The sequence below is a fragment of the Triticum aestivum genome, chromosome 4D (genome assembly GCF_018294505.1).
Source record: "Triticum aestivum cultivar Chinese Spring chromosome 4D, IWGSC CS RefSeq v2.1, whole genome shotgun sequence".
NCBI lineage: Eukaryota > Viridiplantae > Streptophyta > Magnoliopsida > Poales > Poaceae > Triticum > Triticum aestivum.
In genome coordinates this window covers 69,684,860-69,705,727 of record NC_057805.1, presented here as the reverse complement: position 1 = coordinate 69,705,727, position 20,868 = coordinate 69,684,860, and the positions used below count along the sequence as shown (strand labels likewise).

Below are 20,868 nucleotides of genomic sequence, written 5' to 3'. Positions count from 1 at the left end.
AGAGGTAGGTGACGGGCGTTGGTGTCAAACTTAGAGGATTCTTCAGTCTTGTTTGTAATTTTACTTCTTGGCTGGTGTTCCTGTGTGTAAAGGCTGGTGTTCCTGTGTGTAAAGGCTAGCGTTCTGATGTCTTTTTAGTTCTGTCAGGTCAGTATGTACGTGGCTTGTACTATGATCCTTATGATATAAATGAGACACGTATTACCATGCAAAAATAAAGTTCACCCCTTTTTTCATGGAAAACACAATTTAAAAAAAAGAAATAAAAAATGAAAATAAAAAATCTATATCTATACCTACCAATAAAGTAAGGTGCGTTTCACCAATTTTTTCATCCGTTCACCGTCGATTTTTTTTTCAATCCAAGGTGGTACTAAACTTTTGTTCGTCAATCCGCTAGAAAAGAAAAAAGGTTTGCCAGAATTCTGTAATCGGCCTCCGCGCGCTCCGGCCCAACAAAGCCATCCCACTAATTATTGCCCACACATTTGGGAAGACCTTATTTGTCGCATGGAGCGAGAAATAGTTCAAGCTTCCAACAGGGGGCCTAAACTTCGCCGGCCCGTTTTCCTTTTTCGTTGTTCTATTTCTATTTTTTTTCTGCTCTTTTCTCTTTCTCTTTTATATTTATCTTTCCTTTTTTCCTTCCTTATATTTCTTTTTTCTGTAAAGTAAAAAATTACAAAAATTATTCAGAATTTCTATTTCCGTTTAGATATTCAAAAAATTGTCAGAATTTATATTTCTTTTTTTGTGAAATGTTCACAATTACAAAATAATATTTAGGTCTAAGAAAATATTTTCTAATTTTTTTAGTGCTCCCCTTTAAAACAAATTAAAAATTGTAATTTTTTTATGTTTTTGTAAAAAATTCATGTTTTCAAAATATTGTTTGTGAATTTCGTAAACTATTCATGTTTCTAATTATGTTCGTGTTTTTACAAAAATAATGGAATTTTTTAAAAAAGTGTTCGCATTTTATGAAAATTGTTCGGAATTTGAAAAATTGTTCATGCTTCCAAGAATATTCCCCAATTCATATTTAGTTCAATGTTCAAAAAAATCAAAAAATATTTTAATCTGACGCTATAGTATTTTCTTAAATATTCGCGCTGGCCATTGGTTAGCGGTGCGCGTTTGTTTTATGTTGGTTGACTATAAATAAAAGAAATTGTGGCACATGCCAATAAAAAAGAATATGTTGTTTGACTTTAATTGAAGCAAAATTATGGGCACTTGAACACTAAAATAATCAAAGAGAATAAACCCTAAAAAGAAGGAACATTCATACCTGATTATGCTAATAAAACGGGATTTATGCGCTGCAATTAATAATCCACAAAGTTACGCCATCGTAGGATAAAGTGGACGAAGCAACCATGTCTCAGAGGTCGCCGCGCAGTCACCAAATGAGGAGGCGGGCACAACTCCAAGATGGAGGCGGGCCGGGAGGAAAAAAGTCATGAGTTCGGTGCCCGCCACCACGCCGACTAACCCCATCACTATCAAGATTTCGTGTGTCAAACGTGTCCAGTAAGAAGACCATAACTCCTTGCTTTGTCGCCTACCATTGTGGAGACACTTTCTTGCATGACATATCAATTATCTTTCCCATTGCTTCTCGCAAAAAGAATATCTCTCCTGTTGCAACGCACATGCATCCACAAAAGTTTTGAAATATTACCTACCAATGCCACTTATAAGTGATAAAAAACGTTTCATACAGGTGAATCCCCGCAAGGGCCAGCCCATGTAGCAGGAACATTCTATATTCCGCTCTGCACGCTCAAAGAAGACATAGCGCGCCTGTTTCGGCCGTCCCATCTCCGATTGCCAGTTTTCTATTTTTCTTTGTTTGGTTTTCCTTTTCCGTCTTTTTTTCTCTACTTTTTATAATTTGGGACTTCAAAAAAGTTCCAAAAATTGAAAGAAATACGAATTTTGAAATAAAATGTTTGTGGATTAAAAAAATGTTCGGGATTTTAGAATTTTTTTGCATATTCAAAAAATGTTAGCAATTTTGAAAACAAGTGTTTGGGATATGAAAAAATTGTCATGTTTTTTTGAAAAGTTCGTGTATTAAAAATGTTAATGAAATAGGACAGAATTTCTTTAATTAAAATAATATTCACGAATTAAAAAATATTGTGAAAATTAAAGAACTGTTTCTGACTTGCAAATTGTTTATTGACTCATAAAATGTTCGCTGATTCAAAAAATGTCACGCATTTCAAGAAATGTTTGGTAAATCAAAACAATGTTCGTGAATTACAAAAATTATTCCACCGACTTCCAAAAAATGTTCGTCGATTCTAGAAATGTTCGCCCCTTCAAAGAAAATGTTTTAAAAAACATTCACAATTTTTTCTGTTTTTTAAATAGTATAAAATGTTCACGAATTCAAAAAATTTCATGATTCTAGAAAATGTTCGCAATCTGTAAAAATGTTCAGTTAATTTGAAAAACGCTCATGATTTTAGATATATTCACGAGTTGAAAATAATGTTCATGATTTTAAAAAATGGTTCACGTTTTCACGAAAATGAGAGTGATAGTGTATCTCGGTGATGCATTAAAATGTGGCCATGGCCATTGAAGATTATGACTTTTTGTTCTCCCGTTACAACGCACGGGCCGTTTTGCTAGTAGAATAAAATGTCAAGGACGCCGATAACTGCCACACGTGTGGTGTATCGGGTGGTTGTGCCGCACGCCCTGTATGGCACGGAGACGACCCCGCCCGCACGGCCGCGTACGGGCACGCGCCGCCACAGCCCGCATGTCCGGTGCAGCGCGATCGCCCCGCACGAGCACGTCCGGGCGAGCGAGCGCGCGGCCCGCACGACCCGTCTCGGCCGTCGCCCCTCCCCGCCTGCGAGCCACACGCCCCGCGTGTCAGTAACCACGCGTCCCGCCGCGATTGCCATGGTCCGGACCTCTTCGGTTGCCATGTTGCTGAACTGCAGTTGCCATGTTGCTGAACTACAGTTGCCATGGTTGCTCAACTGCAGTTGCCATCTTAGGTCAAGTGCCGGATGCCATTTTTGGGCAACTGCAGCTGTTGCCATGTATGGTCTGATCTACTACAGTTACCATGGTTTGAAAAACTTTAAGAGTTCCCACCTACTAACACTGGACAGTTGACATGTAGCACTAAAAAACATGGCAAAAAGCATGTTTCGGTAAAAAGAGAGTTGCCATCTGCTTACAAGCACGCTAGGGCAGTTGCCATGTACCCTGTAAAACACATGGCGACCGATAGCTTTTGGTGTGTGGGAGAGGAGACGGGCATGTGGGCGATGGTGGTATCTTTTGGAGTTGCCACCTACTAACACTAGACATTTGCCATGTAGCGCTACAAACAGACGTGGCAACAAATAACATGTTCGTGATAAAAAGAGAGTTGCCATCTGCTCATGCTCATAAATAGGGCAGTTGCCATGCATCATTCAAAAACATGGCAAATGACAGCTTGGGTGTGGAAGAGTGAAAGAATGGGCAGTCGTAGGAGATGGGGAACAGAAGTGGTGCACGGCGTGCGGGCGCGACAGCAGTTTCATCGCACGCCCCGACTGACGAAACGTTGACCGCGGAGAGAAACAGGCGTGCGGGCGAACTCCCTCGTACCCACACACACGAGTTATCCTACGTGGCACACAAAATCAGCCTTTTCATGCCAAGATTAGTGCAAAAGGCACTGGATGACGATGGAGGCGTGTGGGCGTTAGTGTTTTCGAAATGTCAAACATTAAAAGGGAAACAGGGAAAATGAAAATGATTTTTTTCGAAAACCTCCCGATGAAACTGGTAAAAAACACAGAAAAAGAATAACTGGGCGTAGTCTTCTTCCTTCCTAAAATCGAACGAGGGTTCCCAAAACGTTTGTTTGTCCGGTCCACTCAAGCGAGCTGTTGTAGTAGGCGGGCCGCGGGCGCTCCTTCGGTCTCGCAAATCAAGAGATACATAGCAGTGCCCTACACAGGAGGCCTACAGGCCTACAGTATGGACCGGCCGACTACCGGCGGGCGGCGACAGGAGGCTCGCCCTTCTGAGAGGGAGAGAGAGATGGAGGCGAGCAGCAGCCGGAGCCGGAGCGGAAGTCTCCCCTCGAAGCGGCGCAGCGGCGGCGGCGGCGGAGGAAGCGGGTACGGGCTGACGGGGCAGTCGCTGAACGACGACACCCTCCGCTCCATCTTCTCCCACGTGGACGACCACTTCGACCTCGCTCACTGCTCCGCCGTCTGCAAGTCATGGTCAGACCCGCTACGCGGATCATCTCATCTCCCCTTCCCCTCCCTTTCCCGTGCCCCCTTCAGTTAATTTCCCGATTGCTCTCAGCAGTAGGTCCGTTTTGTGTTTGTGCTATGTTCTTCTTATACTGTAACTGAACCAACTTCTCGATCTGCTAGTGGATTATTATTGTCGAACTTATTTTATTAGGAGAATTGATAAATCATAGATGCCCACTTCATTCCGCGAGATGGCAGAGAGATCTGAGAACCTAACCAGTGAGCTACCAATTTCTGTAACAGCAACTCTTGTGCTAGTCGTTGTATTTCTGCCCGTTCATTTTTCACCCCACAAGCCGGATGCACAATTTTCCTATGGAAGTTCCTAATTACGAAGCAAGCTGTACTGTTGATTAAAGTGTGCACATCTGATTTTCGCTTGGTTGATAGGCATACGATTATCAGCACAGCCCATGTGATGAGGGATCTATATTACAAGAGGAATCCGCAGGCAAGAGGCTCGAGTTCTACTATTTCAGTCAAAAGTTATTTTGAGGCGCTTGCCATGAATGAGCACGCATCAACTCTCGCTAGTGGGTCTGCTGAAGTTCATCAGTGGATTGGTCATGATATGAGGTAAGCACCTGCTGTCTGGTATAGGTCTTATAAACGTATGCCTCCGAGTTATAACGTATCAGCAAAAGTAGTTACATTTGTCAACTCATCATATTTTCATATTGTTTTATCATGGTCAGTCTTTTGTTTCTTATACTTACCAAACAATGCTTCAGACCTTCAGTATCCTTATTTTCTCTTTCTTATTTCTTGTTGCAGGGCCACCTTGTGCCGTATGAAAAGCGGTTCAGTCTTAACTGGAATGGGAGATAAGGTGAATGTTGCATCATATAGTGGTGTTCTTAATCTTCATTAATGTAAAATATCAAGTTACAAATTGTATTTGTGAGGTGCGGCAAGTGGTCCTACAGCTGATGCAATGAGATGCAGATTGTCACATAAACATGACTCTGGAAATCATGCTTGCCTAAGTCCGAAGCTGTAGATAATTAGCATAGTTCATGGCTGACGATTTCGTAGTTTCCTTTGAATATTGTGTCACCTTTCTAGTTAGTATCATCTTGAATGCCTCATCGTTTTGACACTAGTTTTTGCCAGGTTCTTCGACTTTGGTCTGCTGAAAGTTGCAAATACATGAATGAGTACAATGTTCCAAATTCCAAAATGTTGGTTGACTTCGATTTTGATGAAAATAAGGTAATCAATGTTGGCACACAATTCTATTATTTACGTATCAGCAGCTGCACTCTTCTGGTTTTGAGAATAGACATATCCAACATTCGTGCTTACTAAAATAACATTGGAAGTTTTATCTATTCTTTCACACTTGCTGGCATGGTTTTTAAGCCTTGCATAGCCAGCGCCATGAGGCGGCTGGACCCTTTTGTTTTGCTTTTACTTACTCTTTTGTAACTTCCCAGTCTTAAATGCAAAGGCAGAGCCTGCCTTTTGACCTAAAGAAAACATACACACATACTGATAGAAGACTGCAGCCTAGATGGGATACCTCACCTATTCATAGGTCAAAACATCAACTGTACATTTTAAGCATCTTATTTATGTAGATACGAGCATCTGGTTGCAATGATGTTAGCAACATGGTTTGTTGTATCTTAATGTCAAGGGGAACTGCAAAATAGACCACCTGTACTGTAATCCATATGGACCATAGCCAATGCTTGAAGTCACTCTATTATGTTTATGTGAGTTTCGACCAAGAATTATGGGATACTTTTCCCAGTTGATTCTTATTCGTACATCTAATTGTTAGCACAATGGTAAGCCATGTGGTCAAGCCTATCCCATCCATACATGAAAATGGTGGGCAAGGCTAAACGCAGAAATGATTGTGTTCTTGTTAGAAAAATCAGTCAGTGTTTGTTTCTCGAATCAACATTCTTCCCATTATGTGCATTAGGTTGCACAAAACATAGATGTGCTTGATGTTCCATTATACACTGTCAACATAACTCTGAAACTGGCCGAGTTGATGCTTCTGGTTTGTGTCATCTATATTTTATTCATGGAGATTGATTGAACCGAACTGTTATAGTTACAACCTTGCATCATCTTTTCGGTCACACCGCATCTTTATTTCAACAGAGTACATACTTACATTTTTACCTATCATAAAAGGATTTCAATCCTCTGTGCAGATTGTAGGTTTAACTAGTTCCCAGGTTTGCATATGGAAACGCAGTGGACCAAGAAGTATATTTCAATCTCGTGGAGACACATTCAATCATGGGTTATGCATGAGGTGAGGTGCCAGGTTTAACTGTCTCGATATGACTTGCTATTATTTTTTACCAGAAATGACAAGATTGATGTTGCCTGGTACAAAAACAATATTGAATTGGTGTTTGAAGAATAAAGAATAAATATCTGGTGCGATCTACCCTTACAGTGTAATCGTGTACTCTGGTGTCACTTGGGAGTTGCGAAACAAACGCGCATAAAGATGCCCCTTTTTGTGGTTGTATTTCTCGAATTCACTCTACCTTTGTTTCTAATCTCAACTTCAGATCAGTATATGTTGAGAATAACAAGGATGAGAATATTCTGGGCAAAGATAAAAGGAAAAGACAAATATTTCTATTCAGTCACCACAACTTATGATCTTTTTCTTATTCTAGCACAATTTAAGTTTCTGATCTGAAATTTAAATGGTGCCACAACACTTGATAAACTATATCTCCATTTTTCCCCAGAAGATTTCATATTGATTTGGTGCCCAAATTGAAGATGGATTGCATCTGATACATGTCACATGGAACCTTTTACTCCTCTCTTTCAGAATGAAAGATGAGCTTAAGGCTCCTCTCCTATTCTGGCTGGATGGGTTGCTAACCCCTTTGTACAATTCTTTTGCATGTAGCCTTGCAACATATTTTTCTTTCCAATAAAATCTACTGTCAGGGCCTCCCCTACAGTTTTATTTTTATCATGCTGGAAAGCGTTTATTATTAACAGTGAAGGAGTGTCGCATAAGCTTGTGTATGCCCCACCATTATTTGAGAAAGATTTGATTATCCTAGACATTCTTGCTATTATTTTAAGTAGGATTGACTTATATTCTCATTTTCATTTGCTTCTGCAGTTATGCCGATCCAGAGGTTGTAATTGGTTGTGAGGATGGTAGAGCCTTTGTATATGACATGTACAGCAGGAGTTGTTCGAGCATTCACCGGTAAGCACAAGGGAATCAAGTAGTATATCATGTGAATGAAGTGCTGTCTGCAATCATTGAATTCTTTCATTGTTATTTTGTGTGCACGAGCTTCACCTTACTTCAGGGGAATTCTGTAACATCATATCCCCTTCTTTGCTAACTGCACTAGGTAGTATAGGTAATTGGTGTAAGGTAAAAAAGCTTGAATCTTTTTCTGATATCATCAACATATCACGAAAGTCAAATTATGACCGTACTTAAGTGTGTAATCATCATTAGAGGTGCATCCAATTTGATATGCTCCTTGTACTGATGCCTATTTCACATATGGTATACAGGCTTCACCCTTCCCCGGTGACATGCTTGGCAGTAACAGATGACCAGCTGATCGTTGGTGGTTCTACATTTGGAAATGTAGCTATTGCAGATCAAACCTCAGGAGAGAGGTTAGGCCTTCTAAAGTCAGCTTTTGCACCAACAGGTATGTTTTCAACTAATTCTGGATTACTAGCATGATGAATTTTCATTTCCGGACAAGTGATGGGCATGGTGTTGGTTTCGAGTCATGACTAAAAAAGCCAAGCATTTACTGGCCTTTCTTCTAGCTAGTCCTTAGCTCATAATGCAGTTAGTAAGTTGAGAAGCTTCTAAGATGCTTTGGGCCGTTTGAGCTACTTCTGCTCCTCTTTTGCAATGTCTAGATAACATCTGAACTTTTCTAATCCTTGACTACTAGTAGTAATACAACATCTCTATTATCCCATCACAACATGTAGATATGTTACTTGATGTGTAGCTTTATGACTAGAGATATTAAGTTCTGTAATTGAAAAGCTCAAACATAGTATTTTGCTCCGACCTGCTATACAACATCGCTAGCATTCCATAGGTTGGACCAGAGGAGCACAGTAGAACTAACTATTACACCAAAAACTAATGTGTTGCTCAAATAAATGTTCATTTTTCTCCATTGACCTATTATTTTGTTGAACTTTTTTTATATTCCTCCTAGCAAAAAGAATCTGATGTTGAACAATATAATGCTAAAAGCTCCTTTAATTTTGATTATATAAAGAATAAGATAACTCAGCTCAATAAATCGAACTGCATTTATAACTTTCTGTCAGTTTTAGTTCTTGTTGGATCTTTTGAGGAAAAAATAGTGAATAAAAATTCATGCAAATATGATTGTGCTGTGCTTTTAATCACCATCAAACTAACTTGTTACATTATTTATCATTTCAGTGATAAGATGCTTGTCTTTCAGTGCAAATTCACACTTAATATTCGCGGGCTCATCTTCTGGTTATGCACATTGCTGGGACTTAAGGTCAGTATCAGTAGTAGTTGTTCTAATTTAGTACTGTACTAGAGGGGAACACATGCTTTGCTGGGTTACTAGATATAAAACATTGACAATGTCGATTCAAGTAAAATTTATCCTTACAAAAATCTTTATTAGGCTATAACGACACTAGCACGCTCCACACACATGATACAATTTATATTCGTTTTTTCTTTCTTGGAAAATTTTAGAAGGATGAGAAGCACAGCCCACCGATTTTTCTATGCCGGAATTTTTTTAAATGCCGCTATCGCACGCTCCAAGCTCATATGCTTAATTTCCTCTGGATTAACGCCAATGTTTTGATTCTTTGGTTATGCCTCAGCAAGCAGCATGTACCAAAAAAAAAACATTTACGTGTGTTCCATACAGAGATGCATACTGACATACTAACAGCAGTGCGCATCTTCTCTTCTAGGCAAAAAGAAAAAAAAAAGCATAGAAACTGTACCATGAGTCATGTATGACTACAACTGTGATACTTTCTCTCACTAATTATACCATTTTATCTGAAAAAACACCCAACTGTGAAGTTTGCGCACAAGCATGTGCCACCTCTCTCCATTCAGACACTGAACTCCATAAAAACGCCCCCTTCCTTTAGGACAAAACTATGTTGATTAAGACCCCGTTCGGAAGTCCTCTAGATTCACGAAATCCACGTCTCCAGCTTCCTGTGAGATGCTGCATGCGTTCGGGAGGCTGTGACCAGCTTCTCCCTTCGCTGCATGGGCTGGCGCTGGGCTACAGGGACATGGGCTGTTAGGGAACGCAGATGGTGGCATGGGCTGCCGGCCCAGTTCGGAGTGAAAGGTGTGGAAGCGTCCACGTCTACTCGCTGGCTCGTACAGGAGCTCGGGAGGAAATAGATCGAACCGGTACGCAACTTAGCGGTGGCATTCCCATGTAATTTCAACGAACTCCAACTTCTCGTTTTGAGCTGGAAGCTGGGAGCTGGGTTGGACCAGCTTCTTGTTTTTGCACTGGCAGGGTCGTTTGCTCCGCGAAGCCAGATTCTTGGAGCTGCCGCGTTCGGGATGGCTCCACACGCTGAGACTAGAAGCTGGGAGCAGGAGAGGATCCGAACGGGGCCTAAGGCTTTGACAATCTTTCTAATAACTGAATCCCACAAAAAGGGGAAATAGTATCACCTCCATCTCACAGTAAAAACTGCAACTTAAGCATCCAGTGCGAAATTGGTCAAAGTAGTACTATGACATTCTTGGTACCAGCCAGGTGGCATGATCCAAGAGAACCCAGCATCTTCCCGTATCTGCGAGGAAAGCAGGTTTGGTGCAGAGTATCTCATAGCTTCTATTGACAGTTTGAGGATGAAACTTGGGCAACTCTAGCTCCAGTTCCTTTTCCTTAACATGCCACATGTCATTAACCTCCTCACCTCAATTTGCTGCAGGCAAACTTAGATATTGATTTCAATAGGACAACATAGTTCCCCACGTGGCTACTGGCTTTCCAACCTAATCATCCCATCACTACTTTCAAATTGACGTTTTCCATTAGGAAACTAAGCAAAAGGTTGCCCATGATACTTTTACGAAATACTCCCTAGTTTGCTATTTAGATTAGGTAAGCGTACTAAATGCAAGTGCCACCAAAGGTGGAAACGTTGGAAACAAAATCAACCATGGCCAAGAGCACATCAAAAGCAAAGCAAGAAGAAATTAACCTTGTTAAACCACAAATTGGGATTGTGCCTCACATCTAAAAAGCACGGACACGGGGACGGAAAGACGGGGATATGCATACGGGGATACGGGATACAGCATTTTCCAAAAACAGCCATTCGGGGATACGGCGAGTATATATAAAATAAAATAAAAACATGCCATGTAATATAGAGTTAAGACAGAAGATTAAAGAGAAAGAGATCAAAATAAAGAATAGACTAGAGTACTGCCCCATTTGGCTCCTCGCCCCCCCCCCCCCCCCCATCTCATTGCAAGTTGCATCTTGCAAAACACATCAAACACAAATTGTAAAGAAGATTAGAAGAGTAGAAGATATATTCTGTCCCACAAGGCCACAATAAGAACACATGGAAAACAGTAAAAAAGATGTTTGCTTTGCTTACCCAATTTGCAATGCCATTTGGCTCCCAATTGCAGAATGGTTTGGCAATCTCAACACCATATTTTAAATACAAACCAAACCATGGCAAATTGACAAGCTCACATAGTCCACTAAGAGTCTAAGAACATGACAAATAGCAAGGCTCAGATGGCCACATAGTCTCATACACATATAGTTCAAATGGCAAAGCAGCTTCAAGCATGCCAACACCAGAAAAAGACTCGACTCCATCACGCCCAACATCCCACATTCGGCTTGGCCCAGTTTGATATGCTTGAGAATTCCTTGAAAGAAGGCGATGGTTGTTGTGTGTGTACACCAAATCGGAAGCTCTAGCAGGTGTTAGCTTGTTTCTTGTAGAACTATGGATGAAACCATATTGAGCAGTGCATGGTCTCACCTAATTATTGAGTTTAATGGAAAGTTTCATTTGCTTTAGTGTCTCTGTGTGTTGATTTCTTTATTAGCCTCGTCAAACTTAAAACGCTTTGATTCAAGACAAATCTGTAGGCCTTATGTACCCGGATGGAGGGAATATGTTTCTCTGATCAACTATCTTGATTTCGCTCTCATTTTTTTAAGTTCAAGTAGAGTGAACAGAAATGGAGTAAGAGCAGTGCATGCTCTCACCTAATTATTGAGTTTAATGGAAATGTGTTCATTTGCATTAGTGTCTCTGTGTGTGGTTGATAATCTTTTTACGCATGAACAACACGATTGTTTACTGTTGAAGCTATTGCTACTTGCTGAGAAACCTGTAATGATTTCTCATAAGATGCTAGGAGTGGTTTAGAATTCAGATTGCTTGAACATAGAAGATTACTTCCATGCAGAGAATAGAAGGAAGTTGGAAGATTACACATTCTTTTAATGTGAAGAAGATTGTCATGACTACCAGTTGATAATGTAGTAAAATATCCTGTCTATGAACAATTTGTGTATAGAGGTCAACTAGCAAGCTGCTCATTTCTACATTCTTTTAATCAAGTGCACTTTGTTCATGCTTGTGGCGATCTATAGCTGTTTTATGCCTTAAATAATCCATAATATTTTATTATGTAAGTATGAAGTTGTTTGCAGTGTTAACAACCTAACTACTGGGCAAAAATGTTGGCAACGGAACCCATTGCTGAAAATTTTCTAATGTCATGGTCCGGCAAATCATAACCGGATCTCATCATTTTTGTTACTTTTATCTTGATCAGGACCCTGAGGCCTCTCTGGGAAACAAGAGTTAGCCCAAATGTCATCTACAGTGCACATCATTTGCCTGGTGACACTTCGACGCTGGCGGTCGGTGGTATTGATGGTGTCCTTCGCCTGGTATGCCAGAGAACTGGTGAGACTATTCGAAGCTTCATCATGGATACAGGCTACCCAGCACAGTCCAGCTCCAGGCCACAAGCTGAACAGAAGAATGTCCGCCCAGTGGAATCTGGCCCCAGGCAGCAAGTCGAAAAGAAGAGGGTCCGTGAAATCGCTCCGGATGCTCGGCTGGACAACATTCCTATGCACCTGCGCCCGCCAATCACCGGCCTGTCGGTGGGCATGAGGAAGATCGTGACCACGCACGGTGAAAACTACATCCGCGTCTGGAAATTTCGCTCGTAGAGTGCTTAGATTGGTCATCGGGAATCAGAAGAACGTGCGCTGTTTGTGAACGAGATGCTGTAAGTGAGCTTGTAACAGTACCCTGAAGATGTAGTTTTGGTGTTGACGTCGTACCTGTATCGTCGAAGATTTATTGTCGTATATTGCCGTGGAAAAGAATATTTATGTCCGAATTTTTCTCCGGAAGGAAAAGAGAATTATAGCGAGTTACAATGTCTTCAGTTTTGAGTACTTGCCTTGCCTGCTCCGCCAATTTGCTCGCATCGGTGCTGCCAGCAGCGTGGTGCCTACATGCTCTTATATCGTGCATGTTCATCCTTTTTTTTTGAGTAATCGTGCATGTTTATCCATGTCAATTTGCTGCGGTTGGGCTCAGACTATCAATTCAATTCCAGCACAAGCACTGACAGAATTTGGACCGTATACGCAATGTTCATTTTTTTCTTTTCTTTTGCAAAGTAATATGTGTGTCATTTATATCATAAGGACCACAGTACAAGCCACGTAAACACTGACATGCAAGACTGAACAGATAGCAAAACGTTAGTCTTTACACAAAGAAATACCAACCAAGAAAAAAATTTACAATCAAGACTGAAGAATCCTTGAGCTTGACATCATCGTCCGTCACCTGCCTTCGACACCACCACAACAACTATGAAAGAAAAAAAAATGGATCACCTCCTCACCCGAGGTCGACGCGGGTCCGTCGCTAATATGTAGCTTTGCGGACCTTCAAGGTGACTCACCAAAGACGAAGTCATTGCAGTTGAACGAATTAGACCGGAGCAACACCCCGGACTGCAATCAAACTCCAGATCCGGCACCTCGCACGACTAAAATGTCGAAGCAGAAAACCATACCTACTAGCCACGAACCACGAACCCAACAAACGATCCACCATATTCCAGATGTCGTCGATGCAGACCACAATCTGCATCCGCTCCTTGACCATCTCCCAAGCTCCACGCCGGTGCTGGTGAAGGAAATATGCCCTATAGGCAATAATAAAGTTGTTATTTATATTTCCTTATATCATGATAAATTTTTATTATTCATGTTAGAATTGTATTAACCGGAAACTTAGTACATGCGTGAATACATAGACAAACTGAGTGTCACTAGTATGCCTCTACTTGACTAGCTCGTTAATCAAAGATGGTTAAGTTTCCTATCCATGGACAAAGAGTTGTCATTTGATGTACGGAATCACATCATTAGAGAATGATGTGATTGACTTGACCCATCCGTTAGCTTAGCACTATGATCGTTTAGTTTATTGCTACTGCTTTTTTCATAACTTATACATGTTCCTATGACTATGAGATTATGCAACTCCTGAATACCGGAGGAACACTTAGTGTGCTATCAAACGTCACAACGTAACTGGGTGATTATAAAGATGCTCTACAGGTGTCTCTGATGGTGTTTGTTGAGTTGGCATAGATCGAGATTAGGATTTGTCACTTCGATTGTCGGAGAGGTATCTCTGGGCCCTCTCGGTAATGCACATCACTATAAGCCTTGCAAGCAATTTGACTAATGAGTTAGTTACGGGATGATGCATTACGGAACGAGTAAAGAGACTTGTCGGTAACAAGATTGAACTAGGTATTGAGATACCGACGATCGAATCTCGGGCAAGTAACATACCGATGACAAAGGGAACAACGTATGTTGTTATGCGGTTTGACCGATAAAGATCTTCGTAGAATATGTAGGAACCAATATGAGCATCCAGGTTCCACTATTGGTTATTGACCGGAGATGAATCTCGGTCATGTCTACATAGTTGTCGAACCCGTAGGGTCCGCACGCTTAACGTTCGATGACGATTCGTATTATGAGTTTATGTGTTTTGATGTATCGAAGGTTGTTCGGAGTCCCGGATGTGATCACGGACATGACGAGGAGTCTCGAAATGGTCGAGACATAAAGATTGATATATTGGAAGGCTATGTTTGGACATCAGAATGATTCCGGGTGAGTTCGGGCATTTACCGGAGTACCGGGGGTTTACCGGAACCCCCCGGGGAGTCTATGGGCCTTATTGGGCCTTAGTGGGAGAGAGGAGGAGGCGGCCAAGGTGGGGGCGCCCCCCCAAGCCCAATCCGAATTGGGGTAGGGGGGCCGGCCCCCCTTTCCTTCTCCCTCTCTCCTCCTTCCTTCCTCTCCTACTCCAACTAGGGAAGGGGGAATCCTACTCCCACCGGGAGTAGGAATCCCCCCTTGGGCGCGCCATGAGAGGGCCGGCCCTCCCCCTCCTCCACTCCTTTATATACGGGGGAGGGGGGCACCCCATAGACACACAAGTTGATTGTTTAGCCGTGTGCGGTGCCCCCTCCACAGATTTCCACCTCGGTCATATCGTTGCAGTGCTTAGTCGAAGCCCTGCGCCGGTAGCTTCATCATCACCGTCACCATGCCGTCGTGCTGACGAAACTCTCCCTCGGTCTCAGTTGGATCTAGAGTTCGCGGGACGTCACCGAGCTGAACGTGTGCAGATCGCGGAGGTACTGTACCTTCGGTGCTAGGATCGGTCGGATCGTGAAGACGTATGACTACATCAACCGCGTTGTCATAACGCTTCCGCTTACGCTCTACGAGGGTACGTAGATAACACTCTCCCCTCTCGTTGCTATGCATCACCTAGATGGATCTTGCGTGTGCGTAGGATTTTTTTTTTGAAATTACTGCGTTACCCAACTGTGGCATCCGAGCCAGGTCTATGCGTAGATGTTATATGCACGAGTAGAACACAAAGAGTTGTGGGCGATAATAGTCATACTGCTGACCAGCTTGTCATACTTTGATTCGGCGGTATTGTTGGATGAAGCGGCTCAGACCGACATTACGCGTACGCATACGCGAGACTGGTTCTACCGACGTGCTTCGCACATAGGTGGCTAGTGGGTGTCTGTTTCTCCAACTTTAGTTGAATCGAGTGTGACTACGCCCGGTCCTTGTTGAAGGTTAAAACAACAAACTTGACGAAAAATCGTTGTGGTTTTGATGCGTAGGTAAGAACCGTTCTTGCTAAGCCCGTAGCAGCCACGTAAAACTTGCAACAACAAAGTAGAGGACGTCTAACTTGTTTTTGCAGGGCATTTGTGATGTGATATGATCAAGACGTGATTATATAAATTGTTGTATGAGATGATCATGTTTTGTAACACAGTTATCGGCAACTGGCAGGAGCCATATGGTTGTCGCTTTATTATATGAAATGCAATCACCATGTAATTGCTTTACTTTATCACTAAGCGGTAGCGATAGTCGTAGAAGCAATAGTTGGCGAGACGACAATGATGCTTCGATGGAGATCAAGGTGTCAAGCCGGTGACGATGGTGATCATGACGGCAAGTGGGAGTTCTTAAGTAATATGATTAACTGAAGTTTAATTTATCATGAACTTAGTACCTGATAGTATTTTGCATGTCTATGTTGTTGTAGATAGATGGCCCGTGCTGTTGTTCCGTTGAATTTTAATGCGTTCCTAGAGAAAGCTAAGTTGAAAGATGATGGTAGCAATTACACGGACTGGGTCGTAACTTGAGGATTATCCTCATTGCTGCACAGAAGAATTACGTCCTAGAAGCACCGCTAGGTGCCAAACCCGCTGCAGGAGCAACGCCAGATGTTATGAACGTATGGCAGAGCAAAGCCGATGACTACTCGATAGTTCAATGCGCCATGCTTTACGGCTTAGAACCGGGACTTCAACGACGTTTTGAACGTCATGGAGCATATGAGATGTTCCAGGAGTTGAAGTTAATATTTCAAGCAAATGCCCGGATTGAGTGATATGAAGTCTCCAATAAGTTCTATAGCTGCAAAATGGAGGAGAATGGTTCTGTCAGTGAACATATACTAAGAATGTCTGGGTACCACAACCACTTGACTCAACTGGGAGTTAATCTTCCTGATGATAGTGTCATTGACAGAGTTCTTCAATCACTGCCACCAAGCTACAAAAGCTTCATAATGAACTATAATATGCAAGGGATGGATAAGCCAATTCCCGAGCTCTTCGCGATGCTAAAGGCTGCGGAGGTAGAAATCAAGAAGGAGCATCAAGTGTTGATAGTTAACAAGACCACCAGTTTCAAGAAAAAGGTCAAAGGGAAGAAGGGAAACTTCAGGAAGAATGGCAAACAAGTTGCTGCTCAAGTGAAGAAGCCCAAGTCTGGACCTAAGCCTGAGACTGAGTGCTTCTACTGCAAAGGGACTAGTCACTGGAAGCGAAACTGCCCCAAGTATTTGGCGGAGAAGAAGGATGGCAAAGTGAAAGGTATATTTGATATACATGTTATTGATGTGTACTTAACTAATGCTCGCAGTAGCGCCTGGGTATTTGATACCGGTTCTGTTGCGAGCGTTGAGCATGAACATTATATCTGGATCTTGTTTGATGCGAGACGGTTATTCATTTAAATCAGAGTTCTATTTATATGAGTAATATCTTTTATGGTCATGCACCCTTGATGAGTGGTCTATTTTTATTAAAACTTGATAGTAGTGATACACACGTTCATAGTATTGAAGCCAAAAGATATAAGTTTAATAATGATAATGCAACTTATTTGTGACACTGCCGTTTAGGTCATATTGGTGTAAAGCGCATGAAGAAACTCCATTCTAATGAGCTTTTGGAATCACTTGATTATGAATCATTTGATGCTTGCGAACCATGCGTCATGGGCAAGATGACTAAGACTCCGTTCTCCGGAACAATGGAGAGGGCAACAGACTTGTTGGAAATAATACATACTGATGTGTGCGGTCTGATGAGTGTTGATGCTCGCGGCGGGTATCGTTATTTTCTGACCTTCGCAGATGATTTGAGCAGATATGGGTATATCTACTTGATGAAACATAAGTCTGAAACATTTGAAAAGTTCAAAGAATTTCAGAGTGAAGTGGAAAATCATCGTAACAAGAAAATAAAGTTTCTACGATCTGATCGTGGAGGAGAGTATTTGAGTTACGAGTTTGGTCTTCATTTGAAATACTGCAGAATAGTTTCGCAACTCATGCCACCCGGAACACCACAACGTAATGGTGTGTCCGAATGTCGTAATCGTACTTTACTAGATATGGTGCGATCTATGATGTCTCTTACTGATTTACCGCTATCGTTTTGGGGTTATGCATTAGAGACGGCTGCATTCACATTAAATAGGGCACCATCTAAATCCGTTGAGACAACACCTTATGAACTGTGGTTTGGCGAGAAACCCAAGTTGTCGTTTCTTAAAGTTTGGGGCTGCGATGCTTATGTGAAAAAGCTTCAACCTGATAAGCTCGAACCCAAATCGGAGAAATGTGTCTTCATAAGATACCCAAAGGAAACTGTTGGGTACACCTTCTATCACAGATCCGAAGGCAAGATATTCGTTGCTAAGAATGGATCCTTTCTAGAGAAGGAGTTTCTCTCAAAAGAAGTGAGTGGGAGGAAAGTAGAACTTGATGAGGTAATTGTACCTTCTCCTGAGTTGGAAAGTAGTACATCACAGAAATCAGTTCTAGTGATTCCTACATCAACTAGTGAGGAAGCTAATGATGATGATCATGAAACTTCTGATCAAGTTACTACCAAACCTCGTAGGTCAACCAGAGTAAGATCCGCACCAGAGTGGTACGGTAATCCTGTTCTGGAAGTCATGTTATTTGACCATGACAAACCTACGAACTATGAGGAAGCGATGATGAGCCCAGATTCCGCGAAATGGCTTGAGGCCATGAAATCTGAGATGAGATCCATGTATGAGAACAAAGTGTGGACTTTGGTTGACTTGCCCGATGATCGGCAAGCCATAGAGAATAAATGGATCTTCAAGAAGAAGACTGACGCTGACGGTAATATTACTGTCTACAAAGCTCGACTTGTTGCGAAAGGTTTTCGACAAGTTCAAGGAGTTGATTATGATGAGACCTTCTCACGCGTAGCGATGCTTAAGTCCGTCCGAATCATGTTAGCAATTGCCGCATTTTATGATTATGAAATTCGGCAAATGGATGTCAAAACTGTATTCCTTAATGGATATCTTAAAGAAGAGTTATATATGATGCAACTAGAAGGTTTTTTCGATCCAAAAGGTGCTAACAAAGTGTGTAAGCTCCAACGATCCATTTATGGACTGGTGCAAGCATCTCAGAGTTGGAATATACGCTTTGATAGTGTGATCAAAGCATATGGTTTTATACAGACTTTTGGAGAAGCCTGTATTTACAAGAAAGTGAGTGGGAGCTCTGTAGCATTTCTGATATTATATGTGGATGACATATTGTTGATCGGAAATGAGACTGAATTTCTGAATAGCATAAAAGGATAATTGAATAAGAATTTTTCAATGAAAGACCTCGGTGAAGCTGCTTATATATTGGGCATCATGATCTATAGAGACAGATCAAGACGCTTAATTGGACTTTCACAAAGCACATACCTTGATAAAGTTTTGAAGAAGTTCAAAATGGATCAAGTAAGAAAGGGTTCTTGCCTGTGTTACAAGGTGTGAAGTTGAGTCAGACTCAATGCCCGACCACTGCAGAAGATAGAGAGAAAATGAAAGTCATTCCCTATGCTTCAGCCATAGGTTCTATCATGTATGAAATGCTGTGTACCAGACCTGATGTGTGCCTTGCTATTAGTTTATCAGGGAGGTACCAAAGTAATCCAGGAGTGGATCACTGGACAACGGTCAAGAACATTATGAAATACCTGAAAAGGACTAAGGATATGTTTCTCGTTTATGGAGGTGACAAAGAGCTCGTCGTAAACGGTTACGTCGATGCAAGCTTTGACACTGATCCGGATGACTCTAAGTCACAAACTGGATACATATTTTTATTGGATGGTGGAGCTGTCAGTTGGTGCAGCTCCAAGCAAAGCATCGTGGCGGGATCTACGTGTGAAGCGGAGTACATAGCTGCTTCGGAAGCAGCAAATGAAGGAGTCTGGATGAAAGAGTTCATATCCGATCTAGGTGTCATACCTAGTGCATCGGGTCCAATGTAAATCTTTTGTGACAATACTGGTGCAATTGCCTTGGCAAAGGAATCCATATTTCACTAGAGAACCAAGCACATCAAGAGATGCTTCAATTCCATCCGCGATCAAGTCAAGGAGGGAGACATAGAAATTTGCAAGATACATACGGATCTGAATGTTGCAGACCCGTTGACTAAGCCTCTCTCACGAGCAAAACATGATCAGCACCAAGACTCCATGGGTGTTAGAATCATTACTATGTAATCTAGATTATTAACTCTAGTGCAAGTGGGAGACTGAAGAAAAAATATGCCCTAGAGGCAATAATAAAGTTGTTACTTATATTTCCTTATATCATGATAAATTTTTATTATTCATGCTAGAATTGTATTAACCAGAAACTTAGTACATGTGTGAATACATAGACAAACTGAGTGTCACTAGTATGCCTCTACTTGACTAGCTCGTTAATCAAAGATGGTTAAGTTTCCTAGCCATGCACAAAGAGTTGTCATTTGATGAATGGGATCACATCATTAGAGAATGATGTGATTGACTTGACCCATCCGTTAGCTTAACACTATGATCCTTTAGTTTATTGCTATTGCTTTCTTCATAACTTATACATGTTCCTACGACTATGAGATTATGCAACTCCTGAATACCGGAGGAACACTTAGTGTGCTATCAAACGTCACAACGTAACTGGGTGATTATAAAGATGCTCTACAGGTGTCTCCGATGGTGTTTGTTGAGTTGGCATAGATCGAGATTAGGATTTGTCACTCCGATTGTCGGAGAGGTATCTCTGGGCCCTCTCGGTAATGCACATCACTATAAGCCTTGCAAGCAATGTGACTAATGAGTTAGTTACGGGATGATGCATTACGGAACGAGTAAAGAGACTTGCCGGTAACGAGATTGAACTAGGTATTGAGATACCGACGATCGAATCTCAGGTAAGTAACATACCGATGACAAAGGGAACAACGTATGTTGTTATGCGGTTTGACCGATAAAGATCTTTGTAGAATATGTAGGAACCAATATGAGCATCCAGGTTCCGCTATTGGTTATTGACCAGAGATGAGTCTCGGTCATGTCTACATAGTACTCGAACCCGTAGGGTCCGCACGCTTAATGTTCGATGATGATTGGTATTATGAGTTTATGTGTTTTGATGTATCGAAGGTTGTTCGGAGTCCCGAATGTGATCACGGACATGACGGGGAGTCTCCAAATGGTCGAGACATAAAGATCGATATATTGGAAGGCTATGTTTGGACATCGGAATGGTTCCGGGTGAGTTCGGGCATTTACCGGAGTACCGGGGGTTTATCGGAACCCCCCCCC

At 41.8% G+C, this 20,868-nt stretch overlaps 1 protein-coding gene across 1 annotated transcript; it reads left to right on the top strand.

Annotated features, from left to right (window-relative positions):
* Window positions 1–3,890: 3,890 nt before the first annotated feature.
* On the top strand, window positions 3,891–12,729 carry LOC123096279 (F-box/WD-40 repeat-containing protein At3g52030). Its single transcript, XM_044517969.1, has 9 exons — window positions 3,891–4,253; window positions 4,680–4,865; window positions 5,064–5,118; window positions 5,403–5,501; window positions 6,461–6,564; window positions 7,405–7,494; window positions 7,815–7,957; window positions 8,722–8,806; window positions 12,118–12,729. The coding sequence occupies exons 1-9, from the start codon at window positions 4,003–4,005 to the stop codon at window positions 12,521–12,523; spliced, it is 1,419 nt and encodes a 472-aa protein (XP_044373904.1). The 5' UTR covers window positions 3,891–4,002; the 3' UTR covers window positions 12,524–12,729.
* Window positions 12,730–20,868: the final 8,139 nt, after the last annotated feature.

Bases quoted from the DNA above. Each gene is read 5' to 3' on its own strand.
- LOC123096279 (XM_044517969.1), top strand. From the start codon at position 4,003: ATGGACCGGCCGACTACCGGCGGGCGGCGACAGGAGGCTCGCCCTTCT. The intron at 4,254-4,679 runs GTCAGACCCGCT...CTTGGTTGATAG, and splicing joins TCCGCCGTCTGCAAGTCATG to GCATACGATTATCAGCACAG. The intron at 6,565-7,404 runs GTGAGGTGCCAG...TTGCTTCTGCAG, and splicing joins AATCATGGGTTATGCATGAG to TTATGCCGATCCAGAGGTTG.